Source organism: Watersipora subatra, chromosome 5 (assembly GCF_963576615.1).
Source record: "Watersipora subatra chromosome 5, tzWatSuba1.1, whole genome shotgun sequence".
Taxonomy (NCBI): Eukaryota; Metazoa; Bryozoa; class Gymnolaemata; order Cheilostomatida; family Watersiporidae; genus Watersipora; species Watersipora subatra.
Window position 1 is genome coordinate 46,197,804 of NC_088712.1, and position 18,215 is coordinate 46,216,018.

The 18,215-nt window shown below is 36.3% G+C and overlaps 1 protein-coding gene across 1 annotated transcript; it reads right to left on the bottom strand.

The window, feature by feature from the left end:
• Nucleotides 1-2,877: 2,877 nt before the first annotated feature.
• On the bottom strand, nucleotides 2,878-18,141 carry LOC137396552 (5-hydroxymethyl-dUMP N-hydrolase-like). The gene is made up of 5 exons (XM_068082864.1): nucleotides 18,029-18,141; nucleotides 10,512-10,669; nucleotides 9,796-9,873; nucleotides 6,450-6,560; nucleotides 2,878-3,277 (listed from the first exon to the last, which is right to left on the bottom strand). Exons 2-5 carry the CDS (start codon nucleotides 10,657-10,659, stop codon nucleotides 3,165-3,167), a joined length of 450 nt encoding a protein of 149 aa, XP_067938965.1. The 5' UTR covers nucleotides 10,660-10,669; nucleotides 18,029-18,141; the 3' UTR covers nucleotides 2,878-3,164.
• Between the last annotated feature and the right edge of the window lie 74 nt (nucleotides 18,142-18,215).

Consider the following 18,215-nt stretch of genomic DNA (forward strand, 5'->3'; position numbering starts at 1 on the left):
CTTTCAAGTAGAAGCTCTCCTCAATTTCATCTATATCTGTACCTTTGAGGTTGCACAACTCCAGTTGCAGAGATGAGACATTAACACGCTTTAATGGCAACTGATTAACCCATTCTCCATTAGGCTTTGCCTTCTGAGGTGCTTTTATGAGTTGAATGATGTGTTTCAAAGATTGAAACTGACTAAATCGATTGTTAAACTCTTGTTGCAGCTTTTCTATGAAGTGAGTGTAATCAGCTGTACAAAACTCATTTTTCATCCTCATTTAAAAATACTTCCAAGGTAGAATACTGAAGCATATCACCTTGCACATCCACCAGAAACACAACTCCAATTTAATTGAGAAGGCTTGAACAGCTGGTAGTATATCAATGATAGTCTTGTTCTTCCCTTGAAGCTTGAGGTTCAGATCATTCAAATGGCCACAGATGTCAACATGGAAGGCAAGGTCGCTCATAGCTTTAAAAGAGCTCATCATCTTTTGAAACTGTTTGGAATTCAGGCTTGTGCATGTATTTAAAAATTAGATTAGCTCTTGACAAATACTCCACAACCTCGACAGAGCATTTCCCTTACTTAGCCATCTAATGTTAATGTATGTTAGTAAATCTTCACAAGTGGCATCGCTTTCTTTGAGAAGCTTCCTTAAGTATTTGTGTCTGAGAGCTGATTGACTTCTGAGGAAGTTGATCATCTTCATAGCCTTACACATTAGTTGTTGAAAGTGGCAATTTAGTTTTCCGCATAAAAAAGTTTGGTGGATGATGCAATAGAATGCTAGCATTGATGGCATATCCTTCTTCAATCCAGCTATGACATCTTGCTCTCTTTCAACCATGGCTGGTGCGGCATTTGTTGTTACAGATATGCATTTGTGGAGAGGTGTTTTCATATTACCGTATCAAGTCCCTTAACAAGGGCATAATAGATAGCCTGGCCGGTGGTATCTCCTTCTAATCCAACCAAAGTGAGAAGCTCCTCCTTAATTTCTTCACCATCAAAGAATATGCAACACAGGTTATAGGACTAAAGCATACTACTATGCATTATAAAGAAACATGCTGATGCTTTATAAAGAAGCATGTAGTATAAATGTGTGGGTTAGTCACTTTGAAACAAAAATCATAAATTCGGTGCATCCTTTTCTACTTGGAGTTGTATTCTCTCTTTACTGTCTCTTAAAATGCACTTGAATGACTTCAGCTTGCAACTGCATGGTAAAAATGACATTACTAGTTGGTAGTGTACAAAGTAACTTACATACCATACAAAGACTACTAATTGAGCTACATCCATTATATCATTAGATTTAACAATAGCGATTGAAAAGTAATCTGCCTGGTCTATATGGGTTAGCAAAGTCATACTTAGATAATCATTAATGCTTTCAATTCTACCAGTAGCAGTTTTCTTAGAAAGTGGTATTGCCTTCATTTTACCAATCTCATCATGCTTATCTGGAGAATAGGTTTGCATAGCCTCAATCATGCATTCTTTTACAATCTCAGCATGGGAATAGGGAAGCATTGCTTTTGCTGGAATTTTTGACACTTGTAGAGAAGCTTCTGCAAGATGTTTATCAGTAGTTGTAAAAGAAGCGAGCATATTTTCTGAAGAAATTAGTGATTTTGAAGTTTATTTAGCTTTTGATGTCTAGCTACAAATCCCAATAGAAATGTATTAGTAAACTCTCTGTGTTTCGTCTCATGATGTCATTTGATGTTCCTCTTCTTGTTAGCGGAGATCGTTTTCTGGCACAATAGACATTGCAGTTTGCCATGCCTAAAAATGAATGCATATTCTGGGGTCCACTCATCTTGGAATTCTCTTGTAGGTTCGTTTCTACTCCGTTTACTTTGTTAGACCCCCATTGTATCTCTGGAAATGGTTTGTTTAGCTGAAGATGCCATTGCTACCCCCTTGCATTAATTGGCTTAATTGCAAATGAGAACTAAGACACAGCTGTTATATAAGCCAGCATTATGAAATGACTTCCTGATGAACATTTTTGAAGCATTCTAACTTTGTCATTATTAGTTCTGCAACAGACATTATTACATCAGAAAGGCTCCAGGTGTATGATGTCATGAATTATGAATCATTATGCATGTGTACGCTTTATATAATGTAGTAATAGTGCATCTTTAAATAAGCCTAATATATCACAATGCATGAAGTTTTGTAGAACATATTATAAGGATATTTTTATATACGTCAAAAGAATTTGAACTTTCACAGAGTCGAAAGAGCCACAACAAAGTTTGCAAAGAGCCGCACTTTGCCCAGCCCTGCTATATATGTATATAAATCTCAAAGTCTGCCGTTCGGCATGTCCAGCTATAGCTATTAAAATCTAGGAATAAAAGAACAGCTTTGTGCTGGATTCCATCTCGAAACCTCTCGTTCACCAGGTGATAACCCAACAAATTAAGCTATGTGAGATGCAAAGGATTTATTAGGCGATATGAGTCAATATCTTGGTTAAAATACACATAGTACTCTGCGTTAAACAACATCACTAAAGCTTGCTCTCGCAGCTCTTATTAGTAAGTTTAGCATTACGGATACTAGCTTACTCAAATTACCCAGTATCAATGTGCCAGGCTAATGGCAAGCAACTACATTACCTGCCACTGTTTTTAATACCCGTGCAACACCGGACATTCACCTAGTCTATATATATATATAGAGGCATATATATTATATACCCTATATAAATCTATGTAGCTATATATATACACTGTAGATACCTGGATGTATAACCACTGAGCTTATGACTCTGTGCACAACCCATGACTACAGATTTAATTATAAATAGTGTAGAACATGTAGGAAAAGTTTTCACACAATTTTTTTAATTACCATTAATTCTTTCAAAATAGATTTATTATATTATAATGGACTAACCTTCTATCACATTATTTTAAGTGCGAATCATTATAATATTATATTGCTATACGACGTTTGCTACTGTCAAACTAACGTACAATAAACTATTAAAAGTTTAAAACATTACATAAACCATTAAACAGCAACAAACGAGTAAACAAATAAACTTTACAGCAAAAGCTAAAAAAATTGGCACTAGCTGGCTGAACTCAGCAAAAGCAAACAGCAACAACTACAAAAATAATACAGTAAATATACAGTCATGTGTTAGCAGACTAGGTGAGGGAGGACACAAACCGACTGATGATGTCATCTATTTCCTCTATTTTGTAGTCGCGTACCACAAACCTGTCTCCATCCTCCGCTCCTCTAATCATAGCCGACAGACCTAAAACAATAAAACGCTTAGTAGTATGACCATGTTGGAGTCAGCATACAACATATAGTGCATATTGGAGTTGTCCTCCCCTTGTCACTTTTAACCGTACATAATAAAATGAGGAATGAATTACTCTATTGATGACTCATGAATGAGTTCAATAAATATTCTTAGCAAATATCGAGCATTTTAGAAAATACCAAACAGTTTGGAAAAAGATCTCTGATCACAAAATTCAGTGTCCTCTTAGTTATTTAGACAGTTACTGAGCAGAACTGTTAAATTCAGGGAGCTTAGGAGCCCTTATGTAGCCTCAGAGTTACTGTATATGGGATCTGGTGTTCCCCCTTTAAGTCTGATACTTAAAGGTTGACTTGCAAAAAAAATCACATTACAGTTATTTGGTATCAAAAGATTCACCATGTCTTACTCTGCTGCGTTGTAGGTGCAAAATATGTGGACATGTGATTACAAGCTCTTAAAAGCTCAAAAACGAACAGTTAATGGCAGCCATCACAAAAACGCTGTAGCTTGGATTCTCTTTATTCTCTCCTTCGAGCTAAGGTTAAAAAATTAAACAAATTTTTACGGTAAGTTATAAGATATCAGTGCTGAAAGTGACAGCATTACAATGACGATAAAACAGACGCGTAAGAACAATAGACATGGTTTTATTGAATGCGTGAAGTATATTTGTGAAAATATTTCGACGAATGAGGGTTGCATGAAAGTGTAAACAGAAACCATCTTGTACAACTAAGTCCCATTTGAGCCGTTTTGGAAAAAGAATCCAAACTACGGCGGTCTCGTGTGGCCGCGATTAACTGTTTGTTTTTGAGCTTTTAAGAGCTTGTAATCACATTTCCACATATTTTGTACCTACAACACAGCAGAGTAAGACATGGTGAATCTTTTGATACCAAATAACTGTTATGTGAATTTTGTTGCAAGTCAACCTCCAAGGGGTGCTTCACGTGACCAAAGAAAAGGAGTACTGCTGCTCCTATATATAGCAGTGCTTAGGAGCAGTACATAGGAGTGCTGCTGTATATACGGCGGGTATGTCGATGACCGCAAGCCATATTCACTTGTAATCGCGATCAAAGAAATGAATCGGCTGTAGCAAAGATGCCAACACTATAAACTATACTAGCGGTTGCAATCTTTGTGAGTTCAAATCCAGTACGAAGCGATCTTTTCATTCCTAAATTTTAACAGCAACAGCTGGACAGACAGGGAATGACAGACGATGACAAACTTTGAGATTTATATACAGGATGAAATTATTCGATGAATTTAACAACTCGCGTGCTGTCAATTCCGCGAATTATTAAAATCCGCGAATAATTGGTTGTATTTTAACACAAGGGAAAATAACTACTGCCTCAAATTAAAACTAGCCGTTAGGCAGAGTTAGTAAATGTAGCTAAGTTTCAATCTCTTTTAAAATCATCGCCGGGGCTTTGAGATAAGCCCGTGGCCAATGCATCACACCTCTTTACAAAATTATTCAAGGTTGTCACAAGTTATTCGGAATGCGACACGGCGTCACCATCGCAAAAATCTCTCCTGCAGTTCTTTACGTTGAAAAAACTCATAACTCACCACAAGTTGTTGGTTCACCAAAAGCCTCCTAATCGATGAATATTCATGAAAACCTCTGGATTCAGTTAAAAATCTATAGCTTAGCATGATCGACATAAATTTCCTAACTAAACAGAAACCTAAACATGTGGTGTACGCACGTGAAGGTTTTACTCTATTGCTAGCTGATTTCACAGATTATTTTATTCGCGAATTTGCTCATCCGCTAGAACTTTAGTCCGCGAATATGCATGAAAAGACAATTCTCGCGAAGTTTAACTCCGCGAATAATTTCATCCTGTAGGGTATATAGATTAATAAATCCTACTTTGTCATCGAATGTGTCTGTCTGTTAGTCTGTGTAAGTGATATGCATTTCCACATTTTTTGGCCAAATTCATCCAAACTTCACACACATGTGCCCCGTGATTTTTCTTAAACATCCAACCGCGGTCTATCTGATTGAAAATTGAAGAAATATTGGGCATTGCCACGCTTACCCCTAGTATTATGATAAAATCAAGGTGAAGGATGTCAAAAGGCAATGCCTGATAGTTACAGCCAGAATCGCTTTATGTCCTTGACACGATTCAGTAGAAGTAACTTTGTAGGTCAAGCCTTCGAAGACTTTTCTGCTTTTTTGCTTAGCTAGTTGGTATGGCTCTGAACATGTCTTGTAGAAACAGTACTTATAAACTTGTAAAAACAATAACTACAAAAATCATTTTAGGGTTACATTTTACATTTATTCCGTGGGTGGCGCACACAAATTGAAGTGATTTCTGACTTTCACTGGACCAGATTCACCTCCACAAGGATATGGTTTCCAGCGGGCCAAAACACGCTAGCATTTCCATCATGTTGCAGTGGCTAACCGATAGATAGGTTTGTCTATCTTCACCCTCTAGACACGGCCACAATATATCACTGGTATAACACAGTGCTTTTACAGATGGTGTTTTTGGTTCTGGAAGGGTGCCCAGTTAACTCTTCCCACTTGTATGAAGATGATGGTTTATTCGCCATCATTTTAGGCAAAGGAAGTCTATCAACTGATATATTTAAAAATTACACAGAACATCCTGACTAATAAAAAATTTTGTTTCGTGTTTTCGCATCTCAATGTCATTTGGCTGAAATTTTAGAATGCTGTGCAAAATTTGCGCCTCATTTTAATAATCAATCTTTAATAATATCCATGTCCATTCATCCAAAGCCACCTCTGATAGTGGGAACCACCACCACTTTCAGCATGGTAAACAGGCACTCTAAAACTGCACCAGTCAACTGCTCACTGACCTCTCCGAATAATTTGTATGTATGATTATTACATTATTATTGTTGGATCTCTCATAGCACACCGGACTGCCAGATAACTAGTAACTATAAATGCCTTATGATAACTTTCAGTGCTCGCCCTACAATCCTGAGCAACTTACACTGGAGTATTAAACATTGCGAATAAATACAATACACTACGTCTCTATACACTAATGTAAGTTGTTAGCAGTCTATCTATTTTCATGAACCTACATAAATGTAGATGTATGCCCTGTAATAGCTTCATAAGCACTTACTCCAATTCTGAGCTACTTACGCTTGTCAGGTTGAGGTCTATATAGACAGAGAATCTTCTTATTCATCGCCACAGCTCTACCCAACTCATATCCTACACCGAGTGAAGGTTGGGTCACCTCGGCAACCACAGCTACAATAATGAGATCCAAGGCTTGCAAGCTTACAATTGCGGATACCTATTTGGATACAACTTGGTGTATGACAGAGACAAAATGTTAACGACAAAGGAAATAAGCAAATTTATGTTGACTAATACTTACTAGTTTAATTATATTATAATAAAGCATATTTTGTTTTATTAAATTATTAATTACAAACACATAGTTAAGCGAGTCCATGTTGGCTCATCTATATACATTGTACACAAATCTCAGTGTCTGTCGCCATTCGTCTGTCCAGTCGTGGCGATAAAGTTTTAGGAGCAAAAATCAACTTCACAACGGATTTGAACTTGGAACCTCGAGGTTTGCAGACTGACGTGTTAATCCAGTACGATGTCCTTGCAATGCTCTTTTTGATTAACAGATTAATTAATGGTGTCCTTGCCATACTAAGCCATAATAGAACACCTACTTATGCATTATTCATGAAAATACTAGCATTCTTCAAGTTCATGATTGAGTTATAGATTATGCGCAACGTTATGTTACAAGTTAGCTTAAAATGTAGGACACGCCTCATATAGTCAGTTACTAGATTTACTAGCTTAAGTTACTCAAATTCATTGAGTAATTATTTTATTACCCGTGCATTGACTAGTCTTTACTATAATAAGATCCGTGCCTGATCATTCGTATATCCGAAGCCGCGGTCAGTTAGGAAAAAGATTAAATCATACAAGATTTCAATTGACAACTTTTGGCATGGTAGACCAACATGCCAACAACTGGGCTGATCGATTGTTCATTAGCAGTCAAGAAGAATTGCGATATAGTTATTACACCTGTTCATCTCTCATGATCCTCCATACTGCCAGGGTACCAATGCTTACTAAAATATATTATGAAAAACCGGTTTAACATTAGTGCCTTTAATGTTGATAACTGGTTTCTGTTTCTGGTTGTTTCTGTAAATTTCCACATTTGTATTTGTTCAAAAAATGTCATAAACTAGCTAAATTGAAAGGTTCTAGTCACAGAGGTTAATGTTAACGATAATTTTTGCTTAACTGAATCCAATATTAAAATTTAATTTGCTGAGCAAACTAGGTTTGGTGCGTTGGCTTGCTTGATAATTGAGATGAACTTTATGTAGCCTTTTTGTAGCGTTATAACATCTGCTCTTCAATAATACATGGAGTCGTTTTTAAAAAAATAAAGCCACCCAGACATGAAGAAAGACGCTGATGATGCAAAATACCTACATTTCAACCCATGATAGCTCAACAAACCTATGAGTATGATCAAATATTCAAATACCCCGTGACATACAAAGATAAATAAAAAAACTGTTTCACTATTGCATGAGAAGTTGCTTTCTGAGAGCTAAAACTAATAAAACAGACAATTCTGAATTCTTTCATGCAATTAATTTTAATATAATATTACCATTTACAAGGAATATTGTAAGCTAAAAGTAATTTGCAATACACATTTGATTAAACATAATTTTTTAATTTAAAGAAATATCAGCCAAAACATAATAAAAACTTATATAATAATATATTAGCTGTAAAGAGAAAATTAAAGCTTATCCCCTTGTAAACCTTTACATATATACAAATCTCAGTGTTTGTCATCTGTATGTCCAGTTATAACGGTAAGGTTTTAAAAACAGAAAATCCGCTTTGTACTGGGTTTGAACTCAGCACCTCCAGTTCTCCAGATAAGCGTACGATCCAATACACTGCGCGTTCAACTGGCCACACCAAGGAATAACTGTGCACATACTTATTACACCTGCCCATCTTTAATACTGATTGGTTAAATAGCACGCTTGAAGATCATGATTGCATGAGAGATCATGACACAACCTTTTTTACTAACGCTGGCAAAGTTATAATAACAGCTCCTATTATAGTAAAGATTTAGACTAGCTCAAGTTACCAAAATTTATTGGGTAAAAAAACTTGGCCAAATGAAAATAAATTTTCCATGCAAACTTGTTTTATTACCTGTGCAACGCTAGGTACTTATCTAATACATGTATAAAACGATTAATAATTTAAGTTTTTGCAAGAAAAAGGTTTACTATAGTAGATTATACAAAAGATACAAGAACCATAATTACGATGTGACAAAAATGCAGGAATAATCAGAAAAAATAGAGTAGATAATCTTCATGTCCCCAACCAAATATTACACATCATATGTTGTGCTTATTAATAGCAAGTTAAACAATACAAAAGTGCATATACATATATTTGATAGTTGATGCTCTACTTGACGTAAATGACTCGTCTTACTTTATATCAATGTTTAAAGCAATCTATCAAATAAATGACCTGAATATTTCAGTCATTTGGTAAAATGACGGAATGAATCAGGCAATTTGTAAAGTGACTGATAATTTCAGTTGTTTTTACTAATTGACTGATTTCATACATTGACTGTAACATATCCAAATCTACAAAATGATAAGTTTGTGAATGTGCGAATGCAAGAGTGTAAGTGCCAGCATGATCTTCATGATCTTTACGTCGAATTGACTTCTAAACGGCAACGCGGAATTCCTTGAAAATTGACATGTAAACTACTGAACTCTCAGTGCAGACATTGACCATTGAAAGGAACTTTGACGGTAAATCCTCGCTATAAATGAACCTTTTAAGATGAACTCTATAGTTCTCTAAAGATCAACGACTATCAAGCAAATATAGTTCTTAAAGACAGACATATGGTATAGTTCCATGTACATGAATTTTTGTTACTATAATAAGAACGGTGTTCGTCCGTCTCAAGCTACTGTTGAAGGTTGGGAAAAAGACAGCATTGCATGGGATTCAAACTCGCAACTTTCAGAATAGTAGAGGAATATACTAGGAACTGCACCAACTACTCACTGGCATTCCAGAATACTTTTAGATATAATTATTACACCAGACAGTCTGACAGTTACTAGTGTTAATAGTTTAACGAGTCTGGAAGACATTACGGACTTGGCCAAAGGAAACAAGTGAGTAAAAATAAGGTCATGTCAGCTCAACTAACAGACGACATATTTCAACTAACAGATGACCTATTTCAACTAACAGATGACCTATTTTAACTAACATATGACCTATTCACATGCTTCTATACTAAGGCTCTAAGCAGATGTTTTAAACTTTTATCACAATTATTTTGGTGTTGTTGAATTTATGGCAATGTAAACAGAATGACCTTTGAACCATAGCATATCTGGCTAAATAAACACTCCTAATTTACCATCAGCTTGAGACAAGAACTGTACATCTTGGTTATGTATATCTCTGTCATCTCTAAGACCGCGCTCTTCATTCTGGTCTACAAACCAATTAGATTCATGAGTTGAATAAGGTGTGTCAATCAAAAAGGAATAATTCTATTCTCTTAAAAATACTTCAACGAATTCGAAAGAAGCTTGATGACACTGTTCAGATTCACCACAACTGAGAGAGAAAAACCTACTAGGATTTTTTTAGTGTTCAGTAAGTTCATCACGGCCTCACACTCATCTGCGTGTCAATTAACTATTAAATGCACCAATACACTGTTCAATGCATCAATATACTGCTCAATCAAGCAATACACTGTTCAATACGCAAAATTACACTGTTCAATGCACTATTACAGTGATCAATGCACCAATACACTGTTCAATGCATTCATATACTGCTAAATCAAGCAATACACCGCTCAATACACCAATACACTGTTCAATGCACCAATATAATGTTCAATGCACTAATACAGTGATCAATGCACCAATACACTGTTCAATGCATCCATATACTGCTAAATCAAGCAATACACCGCTCAAACACCAATGCACTGCTCAATACACCAATACACTGCTCAATGCACTAATACAGTGATCAATTTCCAAACTGCTCATATAATTTTCAATAGATTTATGGAGGAATCTTGGCATGCTTAGTGAATTGCTGCGAAAAACAACTAACTTTTCATCTTAGAACAATCCCAGCCAACAAACTCTGTAAGCACCTCCACGCCACACGAAGTCAGCTTTTGTATAATTTTATGATAAAGGTCAGCATCCCCTCTTCCAGCACGGATACTCCCACAAAAATAGACCTTCTTTCCAGACATGACTCGGCGACTAAACAGATGACATAAAATACAACTCCTAACCAGTTGATAATATTGAAAGGGAGTGGTAAGGATTTTTTTTGAATATAACCAAATTGTGTAGTTAAGCCATCACAAACTCATCGGTTGTTCTAAGCCTTTTAATATATACAAAATGAACGTCATTCCAAAATTGAAAAAATAATCTTGTGGTCCAAAAATGTTTTGAAGACATCATGTGTAGAGTCTTCACGTTAGTCTAAAAAAAGAAAATGACACGACTTTGCTGTGCATGGTTTGCTGATACCTAAATTGTTGTTGAAGCTATGATTATCGAAAATATTTGATGGCATGGTACAACTTTGGTCTATACTGTATTACTCAATCTACACTGTAGTTACCGATGAATATGCTGACCAAGCTAAGCTATTAACACCATAGAATGCTTATTACTGTATTATATCATGCCTAACATATTTCTCCTAATTTTTTTCACCCTATAATTCAAAAACTAAAGTAATTATTGACAAAGTTAAGGGTTAACAAGCAATGAGTGAACATTAAAAAAATGACCATTTGTGAAAGCTTTAAAAACATACAAATTTTATCCTTTATTAACACAAATTGAAATACTTTCATATTTGTCAAAGAACATGAAGTGACCTACAAACTAATGATGTTAATAAATAACACTCGATATACAGCCATGGTGGGCCTTTAGCATCTGTTAATTGCAAATGTTTTTAGAAGTTATGATGATAGAATCAATCTTCCCACAAAACTACTGAACTAACAATTTGGTATGTAATTTAATGTATATATTTATCCAATGGCATACCATATTAATTATTGAGTAAAACGTATATCCGCTATGAAACGTATGAATTGCTTAGCGCTGGATAAATGTATCTGTATCCTAATCTGCTCAGGTAATCAGTTCCTCAGTATAATCAATAATCAGTACCAATTGAGTAACATGATGCAACTACGTACGTATACTTAAAAAGAATGATATAATATTATATATATTATATATACATGTATCTTTCTTAGACGTAATGTAGCCTTAATGCGAGACATTGCAATCTTATTACTTTTTTGCAGTTTGGTCTTTTCAAAGTGCATAAAATTATGTTGCATGTATTTTGTATTTTCTGTATGTATTTAATTAAACCTACTATTAGAGATGCCCCGATTCTAATTTCACCAGCCGATTCAGATACCGATTCGATATACCGATTCTTATTGAAGAATAATCCGATTCAGATCTTTTGTGTTGCATAGATAATTGTTAACTTTATTATGCAAATATAAATATAATGCAAAAAAAATATAAATATTGATGTATTATTTGTTTGTATTTATGGAAAAAAAATATACATGTATATACATTCACATACGGCCATACCGTGCATCTAGTAACAAATCAGTCCATGTTTCTTGAAATCTGTTATTAATAATTGTAATCACTGTTAGTGGTACAGCTTTATCTGTGATAATTAAGTTTCTCTTCTACTGCTGAACGAAATGCTGCGCCTGTGCATGTTTAGAGCAAATAAATGTTTGTTTAATGTTTAATTACCGTTAGTGATTCAATTATCTCAGTAACATGTTTTTATCTTCTATCACCATCGATGTAGCCAGTCATCCTGAAGAGGGACTCGCTTGCCACAGATGATGGAGGACAGGCTAAATACCGATAAGCCACTGAGGTTATTTTATGCGATACAAACGATACATCATATCGTCAGGATCAAGAGAGAGATAGATAACTTTATGCATCGACTGCTCAAATTACTTTCGTAATGCTAGTAAATAGAAACATTACACCGCATTCTTGTTTCTCATCATTGCTCTCTTGTTCGTGATTGGCTGCAATAAATCATACAGGTGTAATTGGGAAAGACCATACTTTGTGATTACGTCCTGAATAAAGCCAAAAAATTCCTCAGTTGTGTGGATGTTTATTAGGCTATAGACATGAACTAGATTGTGTGACAGGCCCGGAATTCATTGGGTAAAAGTAAGGAATTTGCAGCTGAGGATTTTTTATTATTGTAGCAGGCAAAAATACAGTTTTCTGCTAAATATTTGATCTGTAAAAAGTCTGATGTTACCGATTTTTTAAAGAAAAGATCGGTCGATACCGATTCAGATACTTAACACCCATATCGGCACCGATACTGATATTAGAATCGGGGCAACTCTACCTACTATCATTGTTTAATGTTTATTATATCTTATTTAGTATTATTGCTTGTAATACCATATTTGATACCATTATTTGTAATACCTTATTGTAAGGTATGTAATTCTTTATCATTGTTTGTAATCTCTTTGTTTTTTTTGACGAACTGTTTTTTTCTGTGGTAATCGTAATTAAAAAAAACCAACTTAGTCATTGTGTGTGTCTGTTAGACTGCGTAAGCGATATGCGTTTTTACATTGGCAAATTTCATTCCAAGTTCACACACACACCGCACAACACACACCGCACAACACACACACACACACGCACGCACGCACGCACGCACGCACGCACGCACGCACGCACGCACGCACGCACGCACGCACACACACACACACACGCACACATACGCCATGTGCCTATGATTGCCAAAATATTTGGTTTCAAAACTTTTAGTTCCTTAGAACCATCCTATTAAATAAATATCAATCGGATTAAAAAACGCAAGAATGAGGTTCCGCATGCATTAAGACAATTGTCCTCAAGGAACGCGTTCATTGCTTTTAAGCAAGTTTGTTTCAGTTTCACTGTATTACCTTTTTATTCATTGGCGCATTTAAGTGCATTAAATTGTTTGAGTCTTTCGATTAAATGTTCATGCCAGTCATTCAACAATGTTGCAAGATTCTATGATTGACATAAACAAGAGTGAAGCATTTCGATCCATTTCGTTTGACCAGAGCTTTCCTTCAGAAAGGCTGCCTTTTTACCTCTTGCTTCAAAGTCGTCAAAAGTAACACTCGACATACACTGCTGCAACTAGAGTTTGTAGCAGTCTCGATGCCACTATAAAGCTGAAAAAGCTCCAGAGAAAAGTATTTTCATTGTGCTTAATCTTTATCTTTAAGTGGCACAAACTAACAATATGTGAACCTAACTTGCACTACATAAAAATATACTGTTATTTAACAAATCAAGCAAACATGAACCTTCAATGAAACAACAGTTTTCGAAGCAATACTATTTATTGTCATCGACCAACATATAGTAGGCATCAGATTTCACTATAAACAATGTTAAACAGCCCAAATACTTTTCGACACTATTGCAGAGAATAGAAAACTATAAATACCCAAAATAGCAGCTGTCACAATAATTCCATCTAATTACATGTAATGTTATTTACTAATAAAGGTACGAATTTGACAAGCTAAATTTGACAAGATTCACAATTATATTCTTTATTTTTAAAAAGTATTAAATCTAATAGCGCAAAAACAACTACTTATCTGACAATTTACGCAAAACCTTAAACATAATACAGTGAAACACGGATAACTCAAACTTCAAGGGACCGAGCAAAAGTGTTCGAGTTATTAGAGCGTTCAAGTTATCAGGACAGTCATAAGTGCACGTATTTATCAGTAGATACAAGTACATATACAAACTATATATCAATCAAAAGCATAGATTGCTTGTTGCGAGTTAAAGGGTCTCTTCGCTTACGCTTGGCGCTTCTTTCATTGAATAAAAAAGTTTTATGTTAGTGACTCACTTAGTGTTCTCATAGTTGAGTGCAAAATAATTGTGCTTGTATCTATTTGGTTAGAAAGTGTTGCTTGTCATAATATTTATTTGTTAGTAAATTAAATGGTAGCAACCTGCTATGTTAATGTTATATTTTGGCTGACGCCGAGCCACAAACCTATTTCTGATGTTTTATATACTCACATATAATTACTCTTATATATATATATTGCATATTGTGTTTGTCTTTATTATGTGTTTTACTCGCATACAATTACTTTTATATATACATATTTTACATATTGTGTCTGTCTTTATTATTGTCTTATCGCTAATACTTCGTTAGTTTGGTCGTAATTAAGCCAACGTGTGAGCGACTCTATTAATAATATATTCTTATACGGTTTCCTACCCGGTTCCATTATACGGTCCGGGAAAAATATATGTATATATAGGAAGCGCTCTTGCTAGGAGAACAGAGTAGTCGCAGTTCCACGACTAATGGAAATTCTTTCGGAATAAAATAAACAAAAAACCATACTCACTTTTCTTACAATTTATGCAACATTTATTACAATTTAGATCATGCTCGAGTAGAGACCAGCAAAATCCTTTATAATATATTAAACAATACAAAAGAGCCACATCATGATCATCACTTCGGTTGCATTTTAATTGAAGATTAATTGGCTCAACTCAGTTAATCGTATATTTGTATTGATTGCGTTAATCGTTTAATTAACGCGATCATTGTGCAGCTCTATTAGAATGTACTACTAAGTGACAGCAAAAGGGTGAAAATTCACATGGATGATATTCTGATCCATGCTTCTGCCGGGGAAATCTACAGCGGCCGTCTCAAAGGAATTATTGATCGTATTGCTCACTCAGGCATGACTCTAAATAAAAAAGTGTCTACTCGAGGCAAACATCTGTCAAGTTTCTTGGACATACCATAGATAGTGATGGCATATACCCTGACACCGAGAAAACCAAGGCCTTGTTAGAAGTACCTGAACCTCAGAACTAAACAGACACCAAAATGGTATGTTGAATCGGCTAATCAAGTTCATCCTAACCTCGCGAATGTCACGGCCCCAATTCGGCAGCCGCTCTGAAAGATTTGAGAGTGGCTCTGGAGCACTGCGTAGCAGGATGCATTCACAAGACTGAAAGAGATGCTGGCTCCTGACAAAGTCCTGGCTTCATACAATCCAAAACTTCAGATGGTATTCGCCATGAATACGTGTAACAGCAGATTAGGGGTTGCCTTGTTTCAGATGCAAACTGATGTTACATGTCAGACTATATCTTTGCTTCAAGATCCTTCCTTAATGGAGGTAAAGGGAGATATGCAGTCATCAAGAAAGAAGCACTGGCAGCAGGGTGGGTTGTGAAAGATTCAATCAGTACTTATAAATGTTAATGTTCACTGTAGCACTAAACCACAAGCCTCTAGTTACATTGCTCAAATCGAAGAATCTTGCTGACATGCTGGCCGAAGTTGTTCGATTTCGTCTGATGAAGTACTCTTCCACAGTTCTTTATGTTCCAAGGTCGAAACACCTTATAGTAGACTATCTTTTGAGAATCAATGGAGCACTCACTGCCTACTGTTTTGAGGTATAGTTCATTGATGAAGTGGAATACTTAAATAAGGTGTTCATACCAAAGCACCTATCTGTGAATAACATACGCGATTCTCAGAATGATGACCAATCCTGCGGAAAGTAATACGATTTTGTCAGAGTGGCTGGCTAGCCTACAAAAGTGAATATCCATCACTTGCGTCTTATTTTGACCTTCAGGGCTATCTGACCATAGATAAGGAAGTGCTGCTCTATGATGAGAGATTTGTGATACTTGGCGGTCCTCAGCTAGAGATTCTCAGTCTTGCACACGAGGGCCATCAGGGCATAGTGAGATGTAGAGATACACCATATGGCGGCCAGGCATAAGTGATGACATGAAAGCAGTAGTTTATTAATGCAACACCTGCCAACATGTTCTCCCCTTTGCAAAAGAGACACTGGCACCCAGTTCCTTCCCTGAATGTCCAAGAGACTTGAGAAGGATCTGTTTGAATTAGATGGAAGGTTTACCTTCTCATTGTAGACTGCTACGGTCATTAAATTGAGGTTCATGAAACCATTACGAACCAGATTTCATCTAACACAGTAGCCATCATAGACAACGTCTTTGCAATACATGGGTTCTCAGACCATATAGTATCAGACAATGGTTTCAGTTTGCATATCAAGGGTTTGAGCCGAATGCAAGAAAAAATATTTATATCCATTACCTCATCACCTCGCTATCTGTGGGCTAACAGAGAAGCAGAACGTGCAGTTGGCATCATGACATGCCTCATGGTTAAAACAGGGGACCTCTCTACAGCTCTGCTGGATTATTGATCAACCCCTCTAAAGAATGAGTATTTTTCCTCCCAGCTGAAATCTCAAGAATTGTATGCCTACTCTTCCGGATCACCTTATGCCTGCTCTGGCCAGCAGACAAGAGATATGCAGCCATGAGAACGACAAGCGCAAGTATGCAGCTGAGCACTACAATAAACATCATCATGCTAGAGACCTTCCGGAGGTGAAACCAGGTCAACAAGTGTCTATCTGAGATCAGAAGGCCACAGGAGTAATCTTACGACAGGTAGCTTCACGTTCCTACAATATGACCAATGAAGCAGACCACGCAGTACGCCAAAACAGGTCAGCTCTTATCCCAATCACAGCAGCCTCGGATACTCACATGATCACACTGGCTAAGCTACAGTGTAGACCAGTGGATACACCTAAAAAGGGACAATACAATCAGTCTCCGAATCTTAACAGTAGACCGGATACATTCCTCAGATAATAATCACTGAGGTGTATGCCGGATGACGTACTTTTGTATTGAGGCCAATCTTACTGAAAATCATTTTTATTCGGTTTCTTGCTTTTGCCACACACAGTTTAAGTTGCATTTGTTGTGTTTAAAATCCCTGAAGGGGAATTGTAGAGTAATTAGGCTTGCATATTAAGTGTTGTCTTTCCTTACAAATGCTTGCGTTACGTTTTTCCTTTATATCGGGTCATTCTGGGTGCAGTTAAGTACAATAAACTGCGAGTAAAGCTACAACTTTCTAGTCTGCCTCTAGCCACTGAAAACCCAAAACAATAATACTACAGAGCCGAGTTAGTACAAGATCTCGCCAGCAAAAGAAATGTGAGCGATCACCCTAAAGAAAAAATGAAAATGCGTGAGATGTTTGCCCCAATTTCCACATTTTTATATATACTATTATTGATACATCAATTGCCCCAAAACCAAATCTCAAGCATTGCCCCATTCTTGGGTTGGCAGGCCTGGATGTGAGTCAGGAGCCATCCTGTCAGTGCGCTGCATCCACTCAAGTAGTCTTCCCTAATTTGTTGATTTTTAGTCACCAAATAAAAAGTAACGTGATTCATCATTAGATCTGAACATCTAAAAATACAACAGTGAGCACGAAAGAATAATTTCCCAGGTCTCTGTTTGTTGCAACCTTTACCGCACAAGTGTCTAGCGGGGATAGCATATGATGGTCTTTGAACGGCGTGCCTGGAAGGTCACCAAAAGGTCTTTGAGCTTAAGATCTTAAAGAATCACTAAAACGGCGAGACGACTACTAAGTTCTACCAAAGTTTTGAGAGCTGAGTAGTATCTAAGAAGTCCCCCAAACTTTTACATTTTACGTTCCTCGTTCTAGAATAGACTTAATTTTTACGTAACTATAAATGAACGCGTAGTAGGCGCTGCCGGATATAAGGTCGCCGTGGTTCATCTCGCGCAGTGTCGTATAGGGACTATACGACACTGATCTCGC

Excerpts from the sequence above, each read along its gene's own strand:
- LOC137396552 (XM_068082864.1), bottom strand. The coding sequence starts at position 10,659 with ATGTCTGGAAAGAAGGTCTATTTTTGTGGGAGTATCCGTGCTGGAAGA. Across the intron at positions 9,874-10,511 it reads GGATTGTTCTAAGATGAAAA|ACCAGAATGAAGAGCGCGGT; the intron begins GTTAGTTGTTTT and ends ATTGGTTTGTAG. Across the intron at positions 6,561-9,795 it reads GTTCTTGTCTCAAGCTGATG|CTGTGGTTGCCGAGGTGACC; the intron begins GTAAATTAGGAG and ends TCATTATTGTAG.